At 42.1% G+C, this 22,519-nt stretch overlaps 1 protein-coding gene across 4 annotated transcripts in view; it reads left to right on the top strand.

Annotated features, from left to right (window-relative positions):
- The window catches only part of Hil (peptidase hillarin), a 73,797-nt gene that overhangs the window by 42,393 nt on the left and 8,885 nt on the right, over positions 1-22,519 (top strand). For 3 of the 4 annotated variants that reach the window (XM_022791261.2, XM_086978960.1, XM_022791262.2), the window contains 3 exons: positions 9,110-9,226; positions 10,507-10,673; positions 19,964-20,087. In XM_022791261.2, the coding sequence (XP_022646996.1) occupies positions 9,110-9,226; positions 10,507-10,673; positions 19,964-20,087 (408 nt within the window). Of the gene's footprint in view, positions 1-6,091; positions 6,111-9,109; positions 9,227-10,506; positions 10,674-19,963; positions 20,088-22,519 lie in introns of those variants that run through there. The other variant, XM_086978961.1, reaches the window with a different exon arrangement.

Below are 22,519 nucleotides of genomic sequence, written 5' to 3'. Positions count from 1 at the left end.
CTGATGGCAATTCCCCTTTGATTTGAATGCCGCGTCACACGTGCCTCCGTAATCATTATCGGTCGGATTCAGGGGTCGAAACAAGGGGATGGGGAATTCAACATTCATTACAGACAGGTATGTGTTTAGCTTCCGATACATCGCGGTTGCTTCTCGTGGCATCCAGCTCGAACGAACACTGCAGCAACTGTTGTACGTGTCCACTATCGCCGCCACCGCCATCATCTTGTCTACTGCTAAGGATAGCTAAGCAAGCATAATATGGCTGATCCTCGTGCCAGGGAGCGGACCGAAGTGCCATCCACCGGCCGTAGTAGTAGTGGCCGACCTTCGACCCATGACTTACTGCGGAACTACGGACCAGCTGCAGCGATAGAAGCCAGTGAGTGACGATGTATAGCTTAGGGAACTCAGACAGAAGCAGGTCCAGAGAAGATTCAGTGTCTAATACAACTAGATTCTATAGTCAAGTCGCTTCATGTTGCTCGCTTGAAAAAGTCACTGCTATGGCCAGAAAAAAGATAAAAGAAATAAAAGCCAGCCGGCAGCTCAGTCAGTCAACCCGGCAACAGCAACAGCATTTCTGGGCTGGTTTCGCAGCGAAGCTAGCGCTAATTGTGGTCACAATTTCATTTCCCTCGATAACAACCCTATCACGTAGAATTAGTGTTTCGTGTTACGTCTATTACTGTCATTAAGCATTAGTCCGGAGAGCTGGTTCCCAGCACGAAGCCCAGGGTCTACAGCCGGTTTCGAACCCAGGTCTCCCCGTGTCCCTATGTTTAGTGCGTAACCATTTGCTGTTACTACTGCTGGCTAACGGCATGGGGTAACGGTGTCAAAAAAAAAGAGTGAAGAAGTACACTCATCGCCATAAACATGACTGCGGTCATCGGCAGAAGTGTACTAATTACAATACACATCGTACACAGAGACTATGACTGCGTTGCGCTAACATATATGGATTGCGGAGGCGGTCGGCCTGCGGTACGTGTATATAGGTATATATAAAAGGCACCACACTGAGCTGATGTTGGCGGGCGGCGAATCGGACAGCGCTATAAGCACGAAATGAATGAACTTACATTTGCTTAGCTAGCTGTCTGTCCAACAACTGCAATAGCGTGGCTTGATAACGTGAGCAGCTATTAGCCGTACTCAAGATACCCCTACAACTTCCAACTGGGTTACAATGTTATGCCATAACCCGAGACCGCAGCGGTCGTTCTCGTTCTGCTCGTTTTCATCGAGGCAATAGCAATGGCTCAGATGCGGCACAAGCATAACTAGCAAACAATTTGTGACTATGGCCGCTGTCGACGTGAGCTCAATGACGTGACTGGCGCGTGCCGACGACAGCTCCTTCAAACGCCGGCAAAGACGCACACATTCCGCCAGATGTGTAGACATTTGACTAATACAGAGAAAAACGATCATTTACTACCTCCAGCATTGCGCGACCGTAGCTGAACAATTTTCGTTTATGTACTACGTATGAAAAATGGAATTTGGTTGCACATAAACAAGCATCGTCACGAAGCGTTACCGGGAACGTTTCGTGAAATTGACATGGCTCTGCCTGGTGACCGAGCTGAAAATGTCATATAGCCTCGATTTGAGTGTAGTTAAGCTGTTGTATGTATACTGGTGATAATAATGATTTTTTGATGAAGTATTAACGGAACAGGAACGCAGGTTGCCCTGTGTTCGGTGTGAGCGTATTTGATATTCGAAACAGGAAATCAGCTATATATTTACTAAACATATATCGAGCTCGTCAATGGGAACCCGCTTATATATTAATTATCATTTGTTCCAGATGGCAAAGTGATACTTCTGATTGTTTACTGCAACCTTCCGAGCATCTCGAATATAATAATAGTCGGTAATTTTGATATTTTTTCTTAATTTTTTCCTTATCAAAATTGTATTACGTTAGTGTTGTTTCATTGATTAGTGCTTAAGGTAGCCGAGGTTAGTTTTTTCTCGGTTCGGTTGAATCGACTTGCACGATAAAGTTAAAAAAGATCAATCAGTTTCGCTAGACGTTATCACTGTGACTTGTTCTGGCCACATTAGTTAAAGTTTAACTTGACGCGAAAGAAATAAAACATACTGCGGACATGCACATTGGCTTATTAGAGATGCTGAGCATAAAATGCCACTCGTAGTGGATAATAGGTTGATCTGAATACGTTTGATGAGAGTGTTGTATTCTGTCAGGGTTCCTTTTCTTTTTTGAGGACTACAGACTATTTTTCATATACAAACAAATCCTCGGAATCGTTTGTTCGTAGTCATAGCATCAAAGGCTAACTCCTGTTCGGAACTTCACCGGAGTGGGTCTTGTCGTACTTATCTAAGAATTCTTTAACAGACCCATGAAGCTACATGGCAACCATAAAAGCCGCTATTAACCTTAATAACAATACTTTATTTCCATAAATCAACGTAACAGCGCACCCGTTTGTTATGGCCGCCATGGCAACGCATTCAAAAATATGCGCGTTAGCCACCCAGTGGCCTTTTGCGACATCAAAGGTCGGTTGTCTTTAGAGGAGATCGAATTAAACAGTTGCTAATTACTACAGAGGCATATATCGGTCATAGTCGATTTATCAGCAGAGCCGAAGAAACGTCGACAGACGTCAGTGCCACAGACTGAACAAGCTAGTTACTGTTGGGTACCTGATTCACATAACGGACTAACCGCCTGCCCCTCTCGCGGTCCGCTAGGCGCGTTAAATCCAATTGCATAATCATATAATTAATGACGATAACGGGATTTCCAGCAAATGTCACTCATCTGCAAGCGTAATCATTGAGATCTCTGCAAACGCGTATGGTACAGTGGAGTATATGGTAATACATTAGTAATCGTTGTCCGTTCTAGACGTGAGTAACAGCAACAATCGAGGGCAAATGCTATCGGAGACCTGTGTTGCACGGCTACTGATATGTGTTTATCATTTTTAACGGATACGCTTTGCACCCAATAGAAACATCCACGCTTCACTACGATCCTAGTATAGAAACGTGGCGTCTATTCATAGCCTTCCATCTCCCGACTACATATTATTACGTATGGTTATGTAACTTCCTAAACTATGTTGCAAAATAGAATAGATGACTCTACGTCGGGCAAAGGCAAGCAACAATGTGGAAATACTAAATAGTTGATACGTTTAGACTAATCAAAGGACACTGTGATTATTCTATCACACATCATGCATTCTAGCCTATATGACTGCGTATATAATCTTTAATATAAATATTATTTGGTTTTTTACCTATCTTTATGAGTACGGGCTTTATCTTTGGTACACGTACATCTACTAAATTTCGGCTAATGGTCGATTCAAACTATGACCGTCGCAAGCAGTCAAACACACAAATCTAGTATATAGAATATATAGGAAGAAAATAGCAAATTATGTAAATCTTGTTTTCGCGACACCATCCGTATATAATGCTCCCATTCATCTAGACCCTTAGAATGTAGCTATGACATCGTATACTTATTTAACTCCCCATCCTCAACAACGTCTAACTCTAGAAGCACATAGCTAAAGGCCATTTGACTTTGGTTGTTAAGAATGATTGAAGTCCACTTTACCTCATCCATGTCTCTATTGATTCCACGTCTTTAAATTTCTCTGCCGGAACAAACTGATTATCCAGGACTTACTATAGTCATATTTTTTCTCTATTTTTTTAATCAAACACTGGTGCCGTGCTTTTTTATATTTATCATTATGTATAACGTACGTGATACCATAATCGTTACGTAAAAACTGCTGTGTCCGTTGAAGGGAAACGCAGTCAAAACGAAGGGTTGGGGCAAAAATAAATCGGACAAACCTGCGAGTCCAAGTTTGCATGTTTATGTCCTGAAGACGGGCACAGAACATTCGTTTAGCAGATGTTACCGAGATAATAAGACCGTAAGCGGTCGAACTTTGTCGAAATATAAGACAAACAAAAAAAAAAAAATATTTTATATTTATAGGGATTTATCGGACTGTAGTACACAAACACAAGATTCTTGATGTATCAAGGTACCTAATAGCATAGTAAAGATAGGTTACAGCACATTTCCAACAAGACACTAATCCTTTTATTAACCGTATCGAGGCCCAATCAATTTCAGATCAATATGCTTGATTACGTTGCGTAGAGTTGATAGATGATCGCAAGCGTATTCAACAAGCGCATATATTAGTAACAGAAATAACGACACAGACATGTATCTATTGTAAAACGACATGGATGTACGTGGATAAGCGCCTCTGTGCCGCCGTTCCAAATGCAAAATACCTTCGGAGCCATATAATGGCTATTTTTAATAATCGTAGTCCACAGTCTGGTTCATCGTAGTCATGTTTTAGCACGAGTTAATATATTATGTATAAATAACTGTTGCATTGCTCCGAATAGCAAAGTTACTATTGACAAAGTTCAATTTATTCGGCCTCAAGTAGCTCATTTAGAAGTTATGATGTTAATCTTCGCGGCACGCATTTGACCGCGCTAGTGTGTTTACCAGCATACCGCCGTATACCCCTTCTGTTCAGCGTTAGCTGCCGACCGTGGGCCATCGGTATGCGACACCCGTGTAGGACTACTCGACTAACAATAGTAAATAACCCGTGGTAACGCGACTACAACTTTTAGGGAGTTACAATAATGCCCAACGTACCAGTACTTTCGTGTCGTTCTTGGGCTCCTGCAGGACAGACTTTTCCTGTTTGAATCGCGCTGTTGTATGCCAAATTTGGAGCATTCCAGCGTGATTCTGCGGCACCTTCTTCCGGCGATTTCGCAACCAGAAGGCTCTTCGGGGAGTACAACCCGGTAACCGAAAATCAGTATGAATGGCGTCCTTCGTGGGTTATGTGGATATGTCGAGCGAAAACGTTGTCCGGGAAAGTAGTTTGTGGAGCGAGGTGTGTCCTTCTGTTACAAGAAACGCCAGCCCAACTTATCGTCTTCCGACGTCCCTACTGCCGGAATAATTTGTTTAAATCGCATCGCACATTGCTACTCCCGGGGTATAACGTATCCCTTAAAGACCCAACAATTATAATTACAAGGTGGACATTTGTTTTTCTCGATAAGCATAAAAACCACGACGTCAAACACCCCCAAAACCGCTAGTGGGGCGTTTGTCATGCCTCTCGGCTATACCGCGCTTGGCACCACTCGGCGATTGAAGCTGCTCTTGGTCGAAGCTTTTGAGTTTCTATAACTACGGGAGGGTCTGCTCAGCTTCTCAACTTTAAGAGTTGACAAATGCAACAATATTTAGTTTCTGCTGCATGAATACACCACACAAGAAGCTTAATTGACTGAATGAAGAAAAGCATATCTTTCGGCAGTTTGAGACAGTTCCCATAGCAAAAGACAAGTGAAAACTATCCGCAATCAGCTTCGGATCCCGTTTTTGTTAAACGAGATGAAACCAATAGCAGCAAAAATGGCGCCATATCATGCTATACAACTAGCTAATAATACCGTTTCGGGAAGTGAGGAGCAGACGAGCAATGCTAGTTGGGCAGAGAAGCTCCGTTGCCGTTAGGTCCGCTGTTCCCTGCGACAACAGGCGCAGCAGCAAAGCGTCCATCTACTGCGTTTTGCGCCAATGTGACACCATTACGGCGTCCGCTAGTTCTAGTGGCTAACGAATCGTCATGGAAATTTTGGATACTTCGTTTACGTTTTATTTAATCATGACCGTCAGTATAGCTGCTGCCTCTCGTGCTAAGCGAGACATTAGGCGTGAAGACTGTGGTCTTATGAACGTTACGTTTAAGTGGCGATGCCTTTTCTCATCAAAGCTGGTGATAGGATTTCTTCTGCCAGCCATCGAAGATCGCCCTCTAATGGCCCCCTACCATAGTCCATAAACTACATTTAGTGGAACACACCGAAAGTAAAAGCGGCTAAAGGGAAATGCGACAGAAGCAACGTCTGTAGTAGCGTGCCCGCTGTAGCAAGCAATCGTTGGGTGCCTTATCGTCATCATCGGCTTCGCCGCGTCCGTCTGTCTGCTTGCAAGGCAGAGAAAAACGACGAAGTGCGAAAGAAAACGAGTGGGCTAGGGGCAGAGGGTAGTATATGGAAGTTATTACCCCCTTGTGCAAACAAACGCAAATCTCTTCCTTTTATTTTGTAGCGACCTCCAACGCCATTGCCTGTGCTACTCGTAGATACTAATAACGTCCGCGTAGTAATGGCAATAATAACCATATAATAATATTAATGCCTATAAACTAACGGTTAATGAAACAGGGCATCGCCTTCATAATATTACGGTGTCGTTCGGCGGAAAGCTAGCACGGTATTTACTCAACTGAAAAAAATAAAGCAATCGAAGGTATGGAACCAGATCGAGGTGAAACAATGTTTAAGAAGACATCGTATATACAGTAGCGTACAAAACAAGAGCTGCTGCCAGTTCTGTTGATTGCTATGTGCTTCATGACTGCAAAACGGAAAGTAAAAAGAGCTTGTTATGTAGTCGTGCATTTTTATTTGATTGACATACAGCTGATTTATACAAAACAGGAAAAAGGTGCCAGTGTGATTGATTTGTGGGTGACGTGGTTACCGTTAGTGTTAGATACCCGCGGTCACTTAGGTTCAAATTCGGGCGTGGTCACGCCTTTTTTTTCCGTATTCCGTCTGATGAAATGTCTAACGCCGATACCGGACGTAACACTTGAAAAATTTCATTGAGTTCAGGCAGGCCTATAAATGAAATTTTATATTCTAATAACTTTACGAATAGTCGCAAACGTTAAATGTTCCTGTATAACTTAGTCTTGGCGAGTGGTGGAGGATATGTGAACTTTTACTTTATATCTTCAGATTTTTTGACGTAGTACCCCATGTGTACGGTCCATAAACGAGTGAAACCTACCATGGGCGCCGCAGTTTCAGGTTTAGGATCGCAATAGACGTAATTTACCAGCTAAACAAACTAAAACATAATATTATTATATGAGTTTGATAAATGTTGTTATGGGGACACAACTACATAGCTACAGTTAAACAGAATTAGGATATTCACGAATAGATGTATCGGCGTGGATAGACATTGTCTCATTTAAGTGTATTCAATGGCATGCAATTTAATGCATTCAAACCGGTAATCATTGTGAATATATTATAGCATTTGCAGTTATACGGTAAATGACAAATACTATGATTATCCTTAAAAAGGAGCATTATCTTTAAGTTGTGATTTGTAAAACTACAGTGTCTGAATGCTGGGAGAAATCCTGCCGGAATTTGCCGTCAAGATCGGATCGGAGCACTAATAGAAACCGTCTGTATCAGACAATCCCCTAATTTGTTGTTCTAGTTATTATTACTGTGTATAACATAATGGTAATATCGTTAAGTAGTCACTGAAAACGCTTAGGCGACACTTTAGATTAGGTTAGCAGTGTTTGGCTACAACAAGAGGAGGAAAATGGCGCCAATATTTGAAATGTATTTCTAATGGACAAGCCAAACGTTTTCGAGGTGTTGATTAATCTTCTACTAGTCGAACTTCAATATAAAACGCCGTACAAATCGTTATTACTATTAGAAGATTAACCACAAAGAGAGTATGAGTCACTTTTAACTTGAACTTTTTTGAAATGAAGACCAAAGTCGATGCGTCGAATCTCTACAAGGAGATGACTACCCAATGGTGACGAACAGGTTTATTTTCGACGAAATTGGTGTGACCTTAACTTCATCACGGATACGGTCTTTGTTACAAAAGGCAAATTCATGATACATTCGAACAGCGATCCAAAATTCGTGTAGGCTTCAATGACGGTCATCATGTACTTTGATTGAACAGAAGCTAGGCAAACTCAAACGCCAAAACCGACTGTTTCCGTATAGGCAAAGAGTTGCCGATTCGTACGTCCAATCATTTGAGTGAAAGCACTAATGAATATAGAATAGTATGATCGTTGTGAAGAGGAAGTTCGTTGGCGCATTGTAATTAAGCTATATACATTATCCTAATTAATTCAACTTTATTCATAGAACTTATACTGCGCATATGATAGGCAAACCATCATATGGATATAAAAGGAAACAATTGAGAGTATTGCCGGGTAAGAGGCGAGACGATTCTAGTTATTGTTATTATTAAATTATCAAAGCGTATATTGTATTGCACAAGGGGTATTACGATACGGTTATGAATGTGTGTGCGGCTTGACAAGAGCTGTACAGACATGGTCTTAAGTAACTTTTGGTTATGTTCTATGCCAGATTCAATTGTCTCTTATACTATCACTAGCTGAAGTAAGTCGTATGAGATCCTTAGGGATGAGGATGCTTTCATTTTTATATTTCACTGGACAAAAAACGTCGATAGAAAAATAGGACAAGGGTCACACCTCTCAGCTGTACAGCCGGGAACAGCTTGTGCTTTGCCGTTGAACGGTGCTGAAATGTTGGCCTGTTGCAAGCTATCGATTTGACCATCTTGCCTTATGCTTCATGATTGGCCACGCATTCGTATCTATGACTAATCGTATACGCGGGCTTATGTAACTGAATGACTGTATTGAGCGTATTTTTTTATGATTTAAAAATTACCAAGTTTTACGATAGTTAGATATCCGCGTATCTTAAAGTTAGCCAGATCGAAACGTTTCAAATATTATATATCCACTATTAGTAAGCCATACGAGGTAATCACCATTGAACGCTCTATTTACAGTAGTTACATATGCAACTTTTCCCTAATCGTACTTACGAAGAAACTTATTGATCATAAAGTGTTAGCTACGATAAGCAGAACTCTGATAATAGAGTTACTGAATATATCGTGAATTAATAAATTCAAATCACCGGCCATTGTCGTCGGGGCACAAATATCAGCTACCCGCCAGTGCATTTAGTTACTACTTAAATATCTATAATATATCTAAATATAAAAAGAAGACATTGTCACTATGAAGATCAGCGGTCCGACTAGCGTCGCTGGATTTATACAGTCATGTCCTAACCTAAACCTATGACTCACTCATTTCACAATCTGAATCGCCATTTTGTATTGAATAATAACTGTGCCAATTTAACTAACATTTCGCAGGATGCGGAAACGCAGCGAACACTAGAGATGCGGCATCGCATGGAAGAGGACGACCTTTACCGGCAATTCGCAAAGAAACGTGTAGAAGAAGAAAACGTTATCCAGCATCAGATTAGGGTAACTAGTTCTGTTTTAGTAGAATATTTCATTTTCTACATTTTTATGAAACATAACGCAATTTAAAGGATTATGTTGGCTAGATAGCATCATTCGTTACATAAATCGGCTCTATCAAATATATAGCTCCGGTCAATATTTACCGCGGCAGGGCCTTACAGAGTGACTACACACGTACCTTTCCTACCCTGTACCTTAGAAACGAAATAAGATTTCTATTTAAAAAAAAAAAACAAATTAGGCGTCGGTACATTCGTTCATGCTTTAGCTGTCACCGTTGTTGAGATCTTCAATTGAGCTCTGATTTTTCCCGTGAAACAAGGCTATTTCTTCAGCCTAAACAAAACATGTCCGTCTACTTTTTATTTCATGTATTGCCTTTTTTTCGGGCGGGTTTACGTTATTTGTCTATATTTGATTAATGTTATCTAGGAGAGTATAGGAGGAGATTCATAGCAGTGTGTGTGTCTCTGTGTACACAACTGTGAATATTTTGCCTCGTAAAAAATGTTATTTCAGTAGCTGTTTGTAAGAGGATAATATAAAATATCTACAAAATTAGATCGGTTCGTTTAGTAAGAGGACAACTAGTATCAAGACCTTGAAAACGTTAATAGCTAGAACAAATCTGACTTGATTCGTCTTGGGCGGGCGGCCGATGTTCTTGCACTGCTCTCCCTAACCGTTAGAGTGTTGAGTGAAACTAAAGAGAAAACTTATCCGCTAAGGATTTATTATATATGTTTAATAAAATTGTAAATACTTAATTTACTATATTCCTTGTATCTTAGAGCTCGTTCAACGCAGCTTTTTGGCAGCCTGACTCCTAACGTAGAGCGATTCTTAAACATCTCGCAGCCTCTTTTGTAGTAGCTACAACTGTGGTCCTTTCGCTAATCTAACATTAAAGTCCGTGGTAAAAGACGACGGGTGCAAATTACTAGTACCACGAGTAAAATGGCCTGTCTGTCTCGAAAAGAAGTTCCTGAAACGCTCGCCTGTTGTAAGGATTAGTCCAGTGTGAGTGTTTATTACCTTGAATAGAACCTATGTTTATTCTCGGCGGTAACATCGGTAGATTGGATTGTGAGGTACGTTTGCTTTATTAACTATTATTATCTGAGAACAGGGAGGTGGACTGTTTATGGATTGTAGGCGCAGTTCTATCTCAGTAACTAGGTTTACTCGAAATCCGTGAATTCAGCAACTCTATACTGACTTGACATTGACGTGTGTGACTTCATTCTTTGGCCTTTATCGTGTGCCGATCTACTCTGTAGGAAGAATGGGAGAAAGAATTGGAAAAGTTGACATCTCGTTACCATCAAGAGATTCGACGAAAACGGAATAATTTCACCGTAACCCCAGACGAGGAACGGGCAATGACAATGCGCCACCAAAAAGATAAGGACGATCTGGAAAAGAACATGACCGTTAAACTCGATAGGTCAGTAAACTACTACGATTGTTTTTTTTCTACCAAATATCTACTAATCGCTTCCAGGGAGTTGGAAGTTTTTGCTATGTTTATTTGAACAGACATAAAGTATTTTTGTCAGGAATACGTTTGAGAAAATGTCTTCAGCTTCACCAGTTTCCCAGAGTGCCTAGGTCGCCACCGACTACATTTATAGGGTAACTAAAATCAACTCATCGATCTCATACTGACTATATTTTAAGCCAATTTAGGTTCTCCTAACCCGTTCTATAGCTGAAACTGTGTATGGCAATTAAAAACGATCTTCCATAAAAAGCAATAGCCTCACAATGTGTAATCGTTGATAATATGAAGTTCCTGGGGTATCTCCGTATTTGCGTCCTTTCACGATGTCCAACTTGAAAGACAGCTCCGTTTTCGAGGTAGAAATGCTTTGATAACTCCAAGTTTGACAGCAACATCATAAAGCGCAAATTATCTTACCCAATTTAAGTTAGCAGTTCACTGTTGTTCAGCTCCAGGAAATAATCTACATGATCCACTTAAAACCACACCTTTTATATGTAACAATTATATAATCACCCCCCTTCCTCGACCTATCTGTATTTTGCTTCAAGACTATACTAACAAAGGTATTGCATAGGTTAGCTTCTCAACTCGTCTCAAATACCCCACTTAATTCTGCATTTTTTACCTTATAATACAGTTTGTTATAATAAAATGTTACACTAGCTTTTCGATTTCTTTTCTTTGTGTGAATCGATCGCATTCGATTGATCCGATTCGGTTTCTGTCCTCTACAAGAACATAAGGATAGAATGCCTAAACAGAAAGAATCGGAAACCCATATGTATGTATACAAAGCCAATCTTTAACACAATGAAAAATCTGCGGAAGTAGCAACACTCACTTTCCCACTTATGTTGTTGCCTATGTAAAATTACTAACAGAATCTAAATCGGCCACATGACACTTATCTCCACCGCGAACGACTTCATAAGCACGAGTCCACCAGCCTGCCTACCGCAAAGGCCTGACCGTCCTTACGAGTTCGTTCGTACGGCTATGCACAGCAAAGGCGAAGCTGTTTACCGATGTTAAGTTATATCAGTGAGCTATGCTAGCCAACCCACTGACAGCTGATCCGTCCGGCTATAGCGGTTCCAATAGAGGCTGCAAGGACAGGAATAGCAGCGACAACAACGGACAACAATGTTGTGATTAAGTTAACGCCTTGCGCTACATAAAGCCAACTTCAACTGGAACAATAGGATGACTGAAAAGAAGAAGTCGTTGTATTATCCCACCTTCCGCCCCCGCCTCCACAGAACGAACTGTCGTTTGCTTACCGTTCGTGCCTACGTGCGGTGTCCGCGAACGATGTAATCTATCGCACGGCATGGCTGTCTCTTCAGCAGCACGTGCTGCTGCAAGCGTTTACCGAGCGTCGGTTGCTGGGCGGCTTGCCATTCGAGCTCATCTAATCGCCATTGTCTTAAACAAAATAACCATGGAACGTAAAAACCGAATCAGCGATGAACGGCCGCAGCTGTTACCGAGGCTGGAGGAACGCAGTCACGGAAGCCAAAGACGCGGTGCCAGCTAAGTCAGCGCAAACAGAAAATTATGGAAGAGACTCACGATAAAATGGGCACTCGAGAGAGATAAGCAGCTTCCATCATTACCAACAACATTACCAACACGCATCCGTCACAGTATTTCTGCTTTTATCAAAGAGTGGATCAGAAGGCGCGTGCAATGCGACTTCGAAGCGGTGGCTAGCGATGAATCAACAAAATGGTACGTGAGAGAGCCAAGCAACAATGACGCCGGCCACAGAGGTATGGGCAAGCGCAAGTAATCATATTGCGTTAGCGTAGAGGTAGAACAATCTCTGTGGTCACTGGACGTCTGCTAACGGTGGTGACGCTAGTTCTCATTGATAGACGATGCATAAGGTCGCTGTTACTTCACAGAACGATATTGTATCCACAAATAAATATATATATATTGCATCATATCTTTTGGTAGGTTGTAGCCTAATAACCCTTAATAGGCACGAACGAAAGGACTGGATTCGCTAATAGCAAGAAGTAGATCCCAAACCGGGGACGTCACTGGCTATGGTGCGCGTGTTTACGCTGACCAGCCAGGTGTTACAGTAGATAAAAAATACAACCCTTTCGATGGCTAACAGTCTTTCCCTAAGGGGTCTAACCTTTGCTTTGGGATATTGTCTAATACGGGTCGAAATGGATTGTTGGATTCTTTTTTTATTCGACTTCAAGTGCTTCACGCGTCCTTATCATGCAGCAGTGCCGGTTTTCGCTTATTGCTACTATGTGATTTATAGTATCTGTGACCGAGACGAAACAAATAATTTGGCATGATTTTTTTGAATAGGCTTTCTCAGATTTGGTAGTTGTACATTTGCTCAATCCCCGATCAGCAACTACATAGCAACTGTATAGCAATCACACCTTTAAAAGCGACTCTTTTTTGTTAACTTACTCTGACGGCGACCCGGGAAGGCAGAAGGCAATTCCACTGCCACGCTTTACGTTAGCTTCGGGTTCGCTTAGAGATTGGCTATAGATAAACTTTAGCAAAATGTTCTTGACTATCTGCTAATAATAGCCTTACTCGTACCAAAATTGTTTCTGTGCTTTCGGATGGCGCGCGTACTTCGAACAACTCTGCATCGTACACCTTTTATCCATTTAAGAATGAAGTCCCGGTTTACAAAAGCCTGCTTTTCACATGTGGAATTTACAGACAGGGCGCTATACGAGATTATGCTTAAAAAAAAAGCTTTTTCAATCGTTTATCAGTCGAATGATTGGCAATATATTTTCATTTATGTAGTGAAACAGCGAGCATTAGTATCTCAACCCACATAGCCTTGCTAGCCTGCCATTTATTTTCAACTGGTACATTTTTAGTCAAGCACTTTCACCTTGAATAGGTAAAAGTGAAGTACTTACTCCGCGTGTAAACAAGTCCTGGGACCTGTAAGCGGGCTATTTTAGTTATATTTGCACTTTTAATATGCGTAAGAATCGTGCATGACGATTTTTTGCCAAAGTGAATAGTTTCTTTTAATCTAGGCTATTTCCGAAATAAAAAAAAATTCAATTTTTTTCTTTGAAAAATATAATAATAATAGAAAAATCTACACTTAAATTTTCATGCGAAACATGCGAAAGTTCAACGTGGTCGATAATGTCCATCATTCGATGTAAAATTGCCCCGTTTAGCCTTACATTGGCCTAGGAAAGAATAGTAGAATCTTGCTGATTTTCACAGTATAAACGAGCACATTTGATTGATTTTTAGCGGCGCTCTGAAAAAAGACATTTTAAAGTTTTCAGGACGGCATTCGCTTTCGCTAAACACGAATCCTTCGTTCCTAACAACAAGCCGTTCTTGTAATTACGTTTAAATTAACTGAAGAAAAAAACGGTAAAACATATTTGACTGGCTGGGGAGCATATATTGAACGCGAAGTACCAGTGGGCTTCATATATATATGTGTGATAGTTGGATTATCTATATCACTTTACTATATTACAATTGATAAAATACCTGATAAAAATACAAACAAAAATCATGGTGACGTTACGATGCAACACACTGGAACATCGTTTGCGCAAGCTTAGCTAAAAAAATAAGCGTGGGACTATATTTTCGACTACAGTAAGACTCCGCCAGTACCTAGTACTTTGCTCTCGTTATGAAATCCTTTCACTACTTACAAATATACAAAATTTCCTTGAAAATAAAATTGTTGTAATGTTGACGAACTCCGCTCAAAGTTGTCAACTTTTTAACGCATATAGTGACTAACGGTAAAAGAAAATCAACTTTGATTCTGCAGCCTAAAAATACGTACACGTACAAAAAAGGTGCTACAGTCAAGTAATAAGCCTACTGCGAACGGCATTAGGTGACGCAGGCCTAGGTCTGGCCCGAATGCCGGCTGATAACAGATGATAGTTTAGTTTAACTAGTGAACATAAGCATGTTTTACCGTTGTCGTATCTAGTGACTTTCGACAGGATTTTAACCTGTTGCTATAATCTGTTATAGATATTCCAAGCTATAAGCACAAAATGAACTATTGCTAACACCACGTAGTCTGTCGTACTGTTATTAAAGACATAACAATTGTATATTATTCTGCTAGCAGTTTTTCTGTTTTTGATCGCAGATCAGCGCGTGCTAGTGAGTCTAGAAGACCAGTTTACCTAGCGCCGACTATCGTAACACTTTCTGACCCCGAGACCCAACGCCGTGGCGACTTGCTGGTCATATCTATACGAGTGCGATTAATCCGTTGCGGTGAAAGAACAATCAGTCCTGTTATTAGACTGAACGTAAGTGTCGTCCAGTAAATTGTGTCGAGTCGTGCGCGTCTGTCGTGCAGCAAGGGTCACCATCCCTCGCGGAGCGTGGAGGATGTACAAACTACAGGAAAACCGGGAGAAGGGGATCGATGAAAAATGCGACGTACGTTGATAAGGGGGGTTACAAATATTCTGCTTATATTGATTTTTCTTTTTCTATTCTAGGCATCAATATGAAGACTGCGGTTGTGAACCTTTAATTTATATGGCTGTTGTGGCTATTTATATTACGGAGCTCATGTTATGAATAATGGTGCTAGACACTACGATTATGGACACATAAATTGCAGAGGTCCTAATCTCTTGAAGACTGCGAACTAGTGCCCTGAGATTTGTTCAGCCGTTGCTTAAAGTGAAAGCCAATTGTCGCTAGATTCGCGGACGCATCTGGTCGCCCCGATGGGCTGCTGTTCCCCTGTCGCTAAGGCTCCCCTCCCAACGGTTTCACAGCCGTTTGCTCTTAGCGGCAACCTGTGCAAGAATGAAATAGTGTGCAAGAGACACACCCACATTACGGTGACGGTATTGGTCGCTGAACACATCCATCGTAAATCGTTTCTTCCCTATGTACCTTTTGCTTGTTGGCGATCATCAGACCACTTCGTCAACGGTACAACGACAATTGTCGCCTATGGCTGTTGGTGCCACCGCAGTAACAGGCTGACAAGACGAATTCACTCGTGGCTTTCTTCTACCCACTCTCTATCCTGATACAGGAACAGATCCAGGCATCATTTCGTCAGACACAGTTCGGATGCGAGCAAACAACGCATGCCGCTTGGCAAATTTCGAATCTAACTAGATCCGCCTTAAAGGATGTTGCCCGGCACCATCGCATCGGATTAACGGTCATCAATACAGTACAATCAATGCAAGCCTGCGTTGTTGAACTTTCCTTGCCTTAATCTAACAATGTAGCGTCTAACAATGTTAGCAAAGAACCACATCTGCTCTGTACAGGTTACTATCGACGTTACTAACCTTCACTTGAGTTACTGATGCTAGTTAGCTTATCTAGTCGCTCGAATCGAATCGTCTTCGGCAAGCCGATCTATTGATTGTACTGCTGTTCCTTAGGATGATAACAGTATTGCTCTGACGATGGCTCAACAGAACGAAGGAGAAGAAAACGACTTAGAAGCCGAAGGAACAAGCAAGACACTTTGTCGTTACTGCTGTTGTTTCTGTGCAGTATGGAATCGTGGAGGATTTGTGTCCCCCCTCGTAAATCTTGACGGGTTACTGTTTCGTGGAGCAGTGGGCTGCATGTACGACAAGCGTCTCGCTTCCCGCGACGGCGTTAGCAGCGGCTGAAGGAGGCAGGGCCGAAAAGGACAATGCGTCACTATTTGTTGGTGGCCGCAATGATGACAGTAGTTTGATGGATATCAATATACGAAAACAATCATGTATTTCTCTATCTTTTGTTTGCTAAAACCGTCGTCAATTCAGCCGCTGTCGGAATTAGCAGTTAGTGCAGCTTGGCTATTACTGCGGCGTCGCTACTGTTAATTGAGACATCTTCTCGTAAACCTTGTGCAAATATAGATAGTGTACATGTATTTAATGGTATCTTTTCTATGTAGCGTTTGTACATCTCCATCGATTCGGATCGTTCGTAACCATGGTTCATATGTCTCAACTCGTGTGTACGACCATCTTGCAACAATCATCCATCCATATGCATAATCCAGTACAATATTCATGTATACGTGAGTATGTCGGATTCTTATCCATAGCGCATGGCGAGATAATAGGAACTACTGACCGTCAGATCAGCCATAGAAGTACCTGCTGTCGGCATTGCAGCCGGCCGAACACTTGGCCTTCCAAGACAAAGATTCAAGCATACATCCTCAGATGCCACAAGTTTCGGGGCCGGCGTGGTTTTCTGTGTACTGTTAGCACGATATTTACTCGCTGGCAAAAACAGCCAAAGGAATAGACAAAAGGCAAGTGGGAATCGAGAAGAACTAGGACGAAGGAGATGCCATCGAAAGATAGCGGCCTCAGTGCCTGCGCCGCTTGACGATTCGTAACTGTCGATCGCTCCGAACGATTCCGGCGATCCAGCGTCAGCGTGCACGTCGCTACCAAAGCCACCGTGAGCACGCCATCTGGTTCTTCCCGGTGGGTTTTCTACTCCCTTCCGTTGCATCATAGCCATACACATCGAAACTGAGCAAGGAAAGCAAACAGCACATGACAATTAGGCAAATAAGAAACAGGAAATGTTACCGCCGCCATGATCACACGCTCCGTATTGCATTCATTGGCGCTTCCGACGGCAGACTCAGCGACCGCTGCTGCGCAATGTGGCTCTGATAATTTAACCATTGATTGAGCGAGCCCCGACCTCAAACGAGACACAAGCTTGTTGTAGCCTCTGACATCTCTGCTACCAACGATGGCTGTTTATTGCTCTCGAGCTGATGTTGCTACTGCTACTGATAATAGCGATGATTTACGATGCGACTGATCGGGATCAGCGTCTTGTCGTCGGTCGTTAAAAGCTGCCGCCGCTGTATCGGTTACGTGTCTTTGCGTTCATTGTAGTCGCTAGAGCCGAGGCTGCTACTGGAACAAGTGCTGAACTACATCTATATACAAAAAATATATAATCAATGCAGTTGTGGTCGGACTTCCCTCTTCCGGTGATGCTGCCGTTACCGCTAATGTTGAAGTGGAATCTTAGATCCGATTGCCAACTGCTGTGACTTCTATTTTTCGGTGTTCGTTCAGAGCCCGCTACGACAATCACCGCCGCGTGGGTCGAGAGCTGGCGGCCATAGATTTAGCCGACTGAAAACGATGCTGCAATGGCTGGTGGTGGCTCACTCTTACGATAGCTGGGTTAAAGCGATAGATACTGTTTAGTGGTACAAGTATGGTCGTGGCGAGGCGATGAAGATCGTCAATGCAAGATTGCCGACAGCAACGTCACTGCCCTGGCAGACGGGTTGGCTGGGAGTTTGATTTGCTGCGCCCGCCACCGTCGTCGACAGCTGTAGCAATTGGGTTCATTTAGACAGCTCGAGCATCCCTCGCAACGTATTCTCGCCCTCGAAAATGGGTAGCAGTGAGTAACTGGTGGCGCGAGTGCTCCGGGAAATACCAACTTTGCAATCGCACTCTTGCGACGAAGCTTGCCTGCGCCGCCGGAGGACCGCTCATCATCCGAATGTGTGTTTGGTCCGTCGACTGTTGGCTGATCTCTTCGTGATCGGATGGTATTTAATTGATCGGGCTCGGCCGTTATTTCAGGTAGTTTTTGAGTACGTCTAAGTAACGGCACAAACTACGAAGGAGGAGTGGTTCGCTCGTGACCTGCTGTACTGCTCATGTCAATAACTGTGGTATCCGATAACGTATGGTGATCTAATTGTCGGTGTCACACACGTATCGATTACGGGCAGCGGGAGCGCATCAGTTAAGGAAAGGGGACGCGTCTATTTATAAAAGAAGAACTTGAAATGGCCGAGTCCGTTTACAACATCGACGCGCTGCCCCCTGCTTTCGCGTTTCTTTGAGTTAAATGATCCGTTCAGCCTGACAGAACTACAGGTAGCTGCTCCTATAGCCGTCGCGTACCAGAAAGCTGGAGAGATTTGAATGAATTCACACTATCTGATACTGACTTTCGTTCCCGCCGGTTTGCGTACGGTAACCAGTATCAGCTGCAGTGGGTATCCTTGTTCAAATTTGGCGTAAGCAGCTGTTGAAGGACAAACAGAGTTTAAGAGCTTTATAGGACGCGACAAACGCTCCCGTCGTCTCTAACTGCATACGAAGCCAACGTTCAGACTCGTGAGACGACCGCGTACGAAGAATACCGATTTGTCCTGGCTCAATTACAAACGGCGCATACGCAAGATTGAAACATTGGTCCTGTCAAGAGGCCGAAAATCGTATCGGTTCATACTGCGGTGCTCCTGACATGTGATTCTAGCATAATTATGCATTCTAGCGTTGACTTTCTATCGTAAGATAAATTGGAATTGCGTGAATCGCTTTGTCATTAGACGAAGTACAGCTCCTGCAGTGGTCCAAATGATTTGAAGACTTCATGGTAATATCAAGGAGTAAACCGCATAGTGAATTACATTGTGATAGGCACAAAAAGAATTAAACCAGAGGAACATTGATTAAAAAAGCCGTAACTAAATATTACTATACCCTATATGTTATAGACGCTTTTGACTGGGGTGTGTGCAAGTCTCATATGAGGTGAAAACCCAGAAGACATGTTGCAGATGTTTATGCCATCTAGTCATGAGCCCATCACCGCCCTTGACATGGTTCGACGTAGATATCCATCGTTTATAACAACCGCCTGTGATGACTTCGAATATCTCAGTGTAGTGACTTTATTGGAGAATAAAATGATTTTGTAGGTGTCTTACGATATTTACGATTCTTGCTAACTAAATTCACTAAATATGCTTTGAGATAGTGTCATTATACTTCGTTCTTGTGTAGGCAATGCCGTTGTCTTAGCCCTCCTTGATGGTATAGTGGTAACGCTTATTGAACTTAAAGATAGATGAGTTGGTCTACATCAGGACTCTAGCGCTTCGCGCTGCAGGCTAACTGTTTGAAGCAATGCTTGATAACGATACTAGACGCCAAACTAAAATATACTAATGATAGTGCTCAACAGATATATATACAAGAAATAGTTTTCAGATGATTAAGCTTTTCGGTCTAAGAAAATTTGGTTGCGTCTGCATAAAGGAAACTTACCACAGGAACTTCCGCGACGAGCCAGTACAAAGCATTTTGATATCACAGTCTTACATACATTCACGAATGTATGTAAGGGTATGTAAATGATAGAAAAAAAAATAGGATTCAATTCTAAGCTATGATATCGTTTGTTTTTTTTGGCGGTAGGAGGAAGGAGGCCCTTACTCAGCGCCTGATCGAGGCGGAACGTGCGGCCACGGCTGACCTCGTCGAGAAGCATGCTGAAGAAATGCTTAATCTGATCAATGAAAAGCGTGAAGAGATTGTGAAGGTAGGATGTTCATATGAAATTACTATAGTTGGCATGTCTTCATGCTAATCATACATGCTGGATAGAAATGAAAAGTTACTGAGTTAAGCTTGACTTTTGGAGGGAGTCACCGCGTTGAAACTATCTAAAAAAGGGCACGCATATCTCTTAACCATGCTACCAGCATACCCATTTTGAATACGACTGGCCGCATGATTTCTAAGAAAGTCGAATGCCAACTCTATTATCAGACAAGAGCAGCAGCGATAAACCCCAGCTCGACCCGCGCTTTTCGAATTTTCCCGTATCTCGATATTTGCCTGTAGATGCCGCTGAAAAACGCTGTTCAATGATTACAACTCTTGTAGGACCTTGCTGTTATTCTAAAAACGTATACACAAAATTGTACACTACTTAATTGAGATTTAAAGGACAGCGTCAGAAACCATTTGTTTGGGTAGCTTGCGGATCAACCGTTCTTGCTCTCGTGTGGAAAGGAAGCGTTGGCCAATAATTGATCGCAAAGAAACATACTTCCATTATTTTATCCAGACTAAAGTGAACGTTCGAAAACGTCCGAACGACTGTTTGCCAAAGTGGACTCTGTGACCTTTACTTTCTTTAATACGATTTTTCGCACTACGGTGCCTACTTCTATAGCTTGCAGTCTAGCCTTCGCACTTCAGCTAAATAATGGACGACCTGAAGGTGACAGGTTTCAGAACCTCTGCGAAGTGTTAGCTTAACAACTCCACTCCGAAGAATTTCTGCTCTTTTTTTTTTTTTTTTTTTCTTTTTTTTTTTGCATAGTTTTCTGTCTCTACTTCGCGATGACATTTTTTTCTATTTCGTTAGCGTCACAGTTGTATCCAGGCGATGCTATCAGGCAGTCCATTTACGTAAAAATATTCTAATTGTCCTATGCCAGCGTCTTTAACTACGCTAACTATATATCTTTAACCCAACCTGTTTGACTATATGATCCCAACTACCATCCACTTTAATTGTGGAATACTTCTCCATTTGTATATTATTTTTGAATGAAATCAAAATTAAATGCCTAAAAGATTACGACAAGCGAGATGGAACCGAAAAATCGTCAGAATACTTATTTCGTTAGGTTACATAATCAAGGATGACCTAGACATGTACAAGCACAATCCGAAAATACCCCTATCCCAGCAGTGTTCACGCTCGAGTGGATCGTACTTAGGCGCGCAAATGGTCCTTTCGATTGACCTTCGCCATTCTGAATGAGAAATTCCGCCTGTTTTTCAAGCTATTTTTGTTTATCGTCCAGTCTATCTAGAAGTGGCCACAGTACCTAACGTATATCTGCTTCTCTTTTTTGAATATCATTTAATGTCGATAGTGGTAGCGATGATGGCGACCCTAACGCTTTTGGCCTGTTTTGGTCTAGTTGTTCCCAGTTGCCGACGATCCCAGTCAGAAAACCGGTAAGTGGCTAAGTTTCGAGCAGAGAAAGTCCCCGCCTCAATTCAAGCCTAAGCTGTCCTTTACTTCTTCGTAGTCTTCAGTTTGTAGATCGTCGTTGGCTGTTCCAGAGACAAACAGGCACGCATAGGTTATATAGGTCTATATATTTTATAAATTTCCCGTTTGTTGTTGGTATTAGTGTCGTTGAATAAACACGACTATTTAAACGCCTCTTGGCTGTTAATACGCAGCGTCAGGCGCTCATAATGTTATCTGTCTTATTTACGGTCTGTGAGCTGACTAAGGGCCAATCGCAACTAGCTTCTACTCAAAGGAGAGGCCGCAAAAGCTGCGGCGTTCCATAGTTAGATCAGATATCCTTTTTCTGCTGTGGCGAAACCCGGCCCAAACACTACATCGTAAAAATAACGCCGTCGTTAACTAAAGTTGTCATTAGAACTAGTCAATATCTGGCGTAGCGGATAAACAATCAGAGAGTGCCCCAGAGTGAGGTCGATAGTCTGGGAGTGGCGGAGCAAAGCATGTTCGCGCCATAAACGGTATGTAAAAAATAATAATGCACGCTTGTTGAAATTCGCTGAAAATGAATGAAGCTGAAATGCAGCTTCGTGAAATCATTAGCAACTTGGTATTAGATAATTATCATGTTTTTCCATATGTTTTCCATAGAGACCACATCGTATTCCATACGACGTAGTATATCATATCGATTTCAAGGGGCCTTCGTCAGCTTCTTGTTCTAATGGGGAAACTCCGATTCGTAACTATCTTTTATTTTCTATCTGTAAGAGAAAATATTCACTGCATAATTGTTATATCGTAACAAACGCGATCCGAAAAAGCAGGTAGCTAAACCGAAAAACCTGGCGCTTCACCAAATCCTTAGACATGTATACGGTTTGGGGAAAATTTTCAGTGAACATAGAACCCAAGGCAGGGCACATGTTTTAGTAGGGTTAGACATCTGACAACTGAACTTCTAGTGGAAGTTCAGA

The sequence above is a fragment of the Varroa destructor genome, unplaced genomic scaffold (genome assembly GCF_002443255.2).
Source record: "Varroa destructor unplaced genomic scaffold, Vdes_3.0 BEIS01000002.1, whole genome shotgun sequence".
Lineage (NCBI taxonomy): Eukaryota > Metazoa > Arthropoda > Arachnida > Mesostigmata > Varroidae > Varroa > Varroa destructor.
Note: the sequence above shows the minus strand (reverse complement) of the source record. Positions and strands in the feature narration are given on the sequence as shown.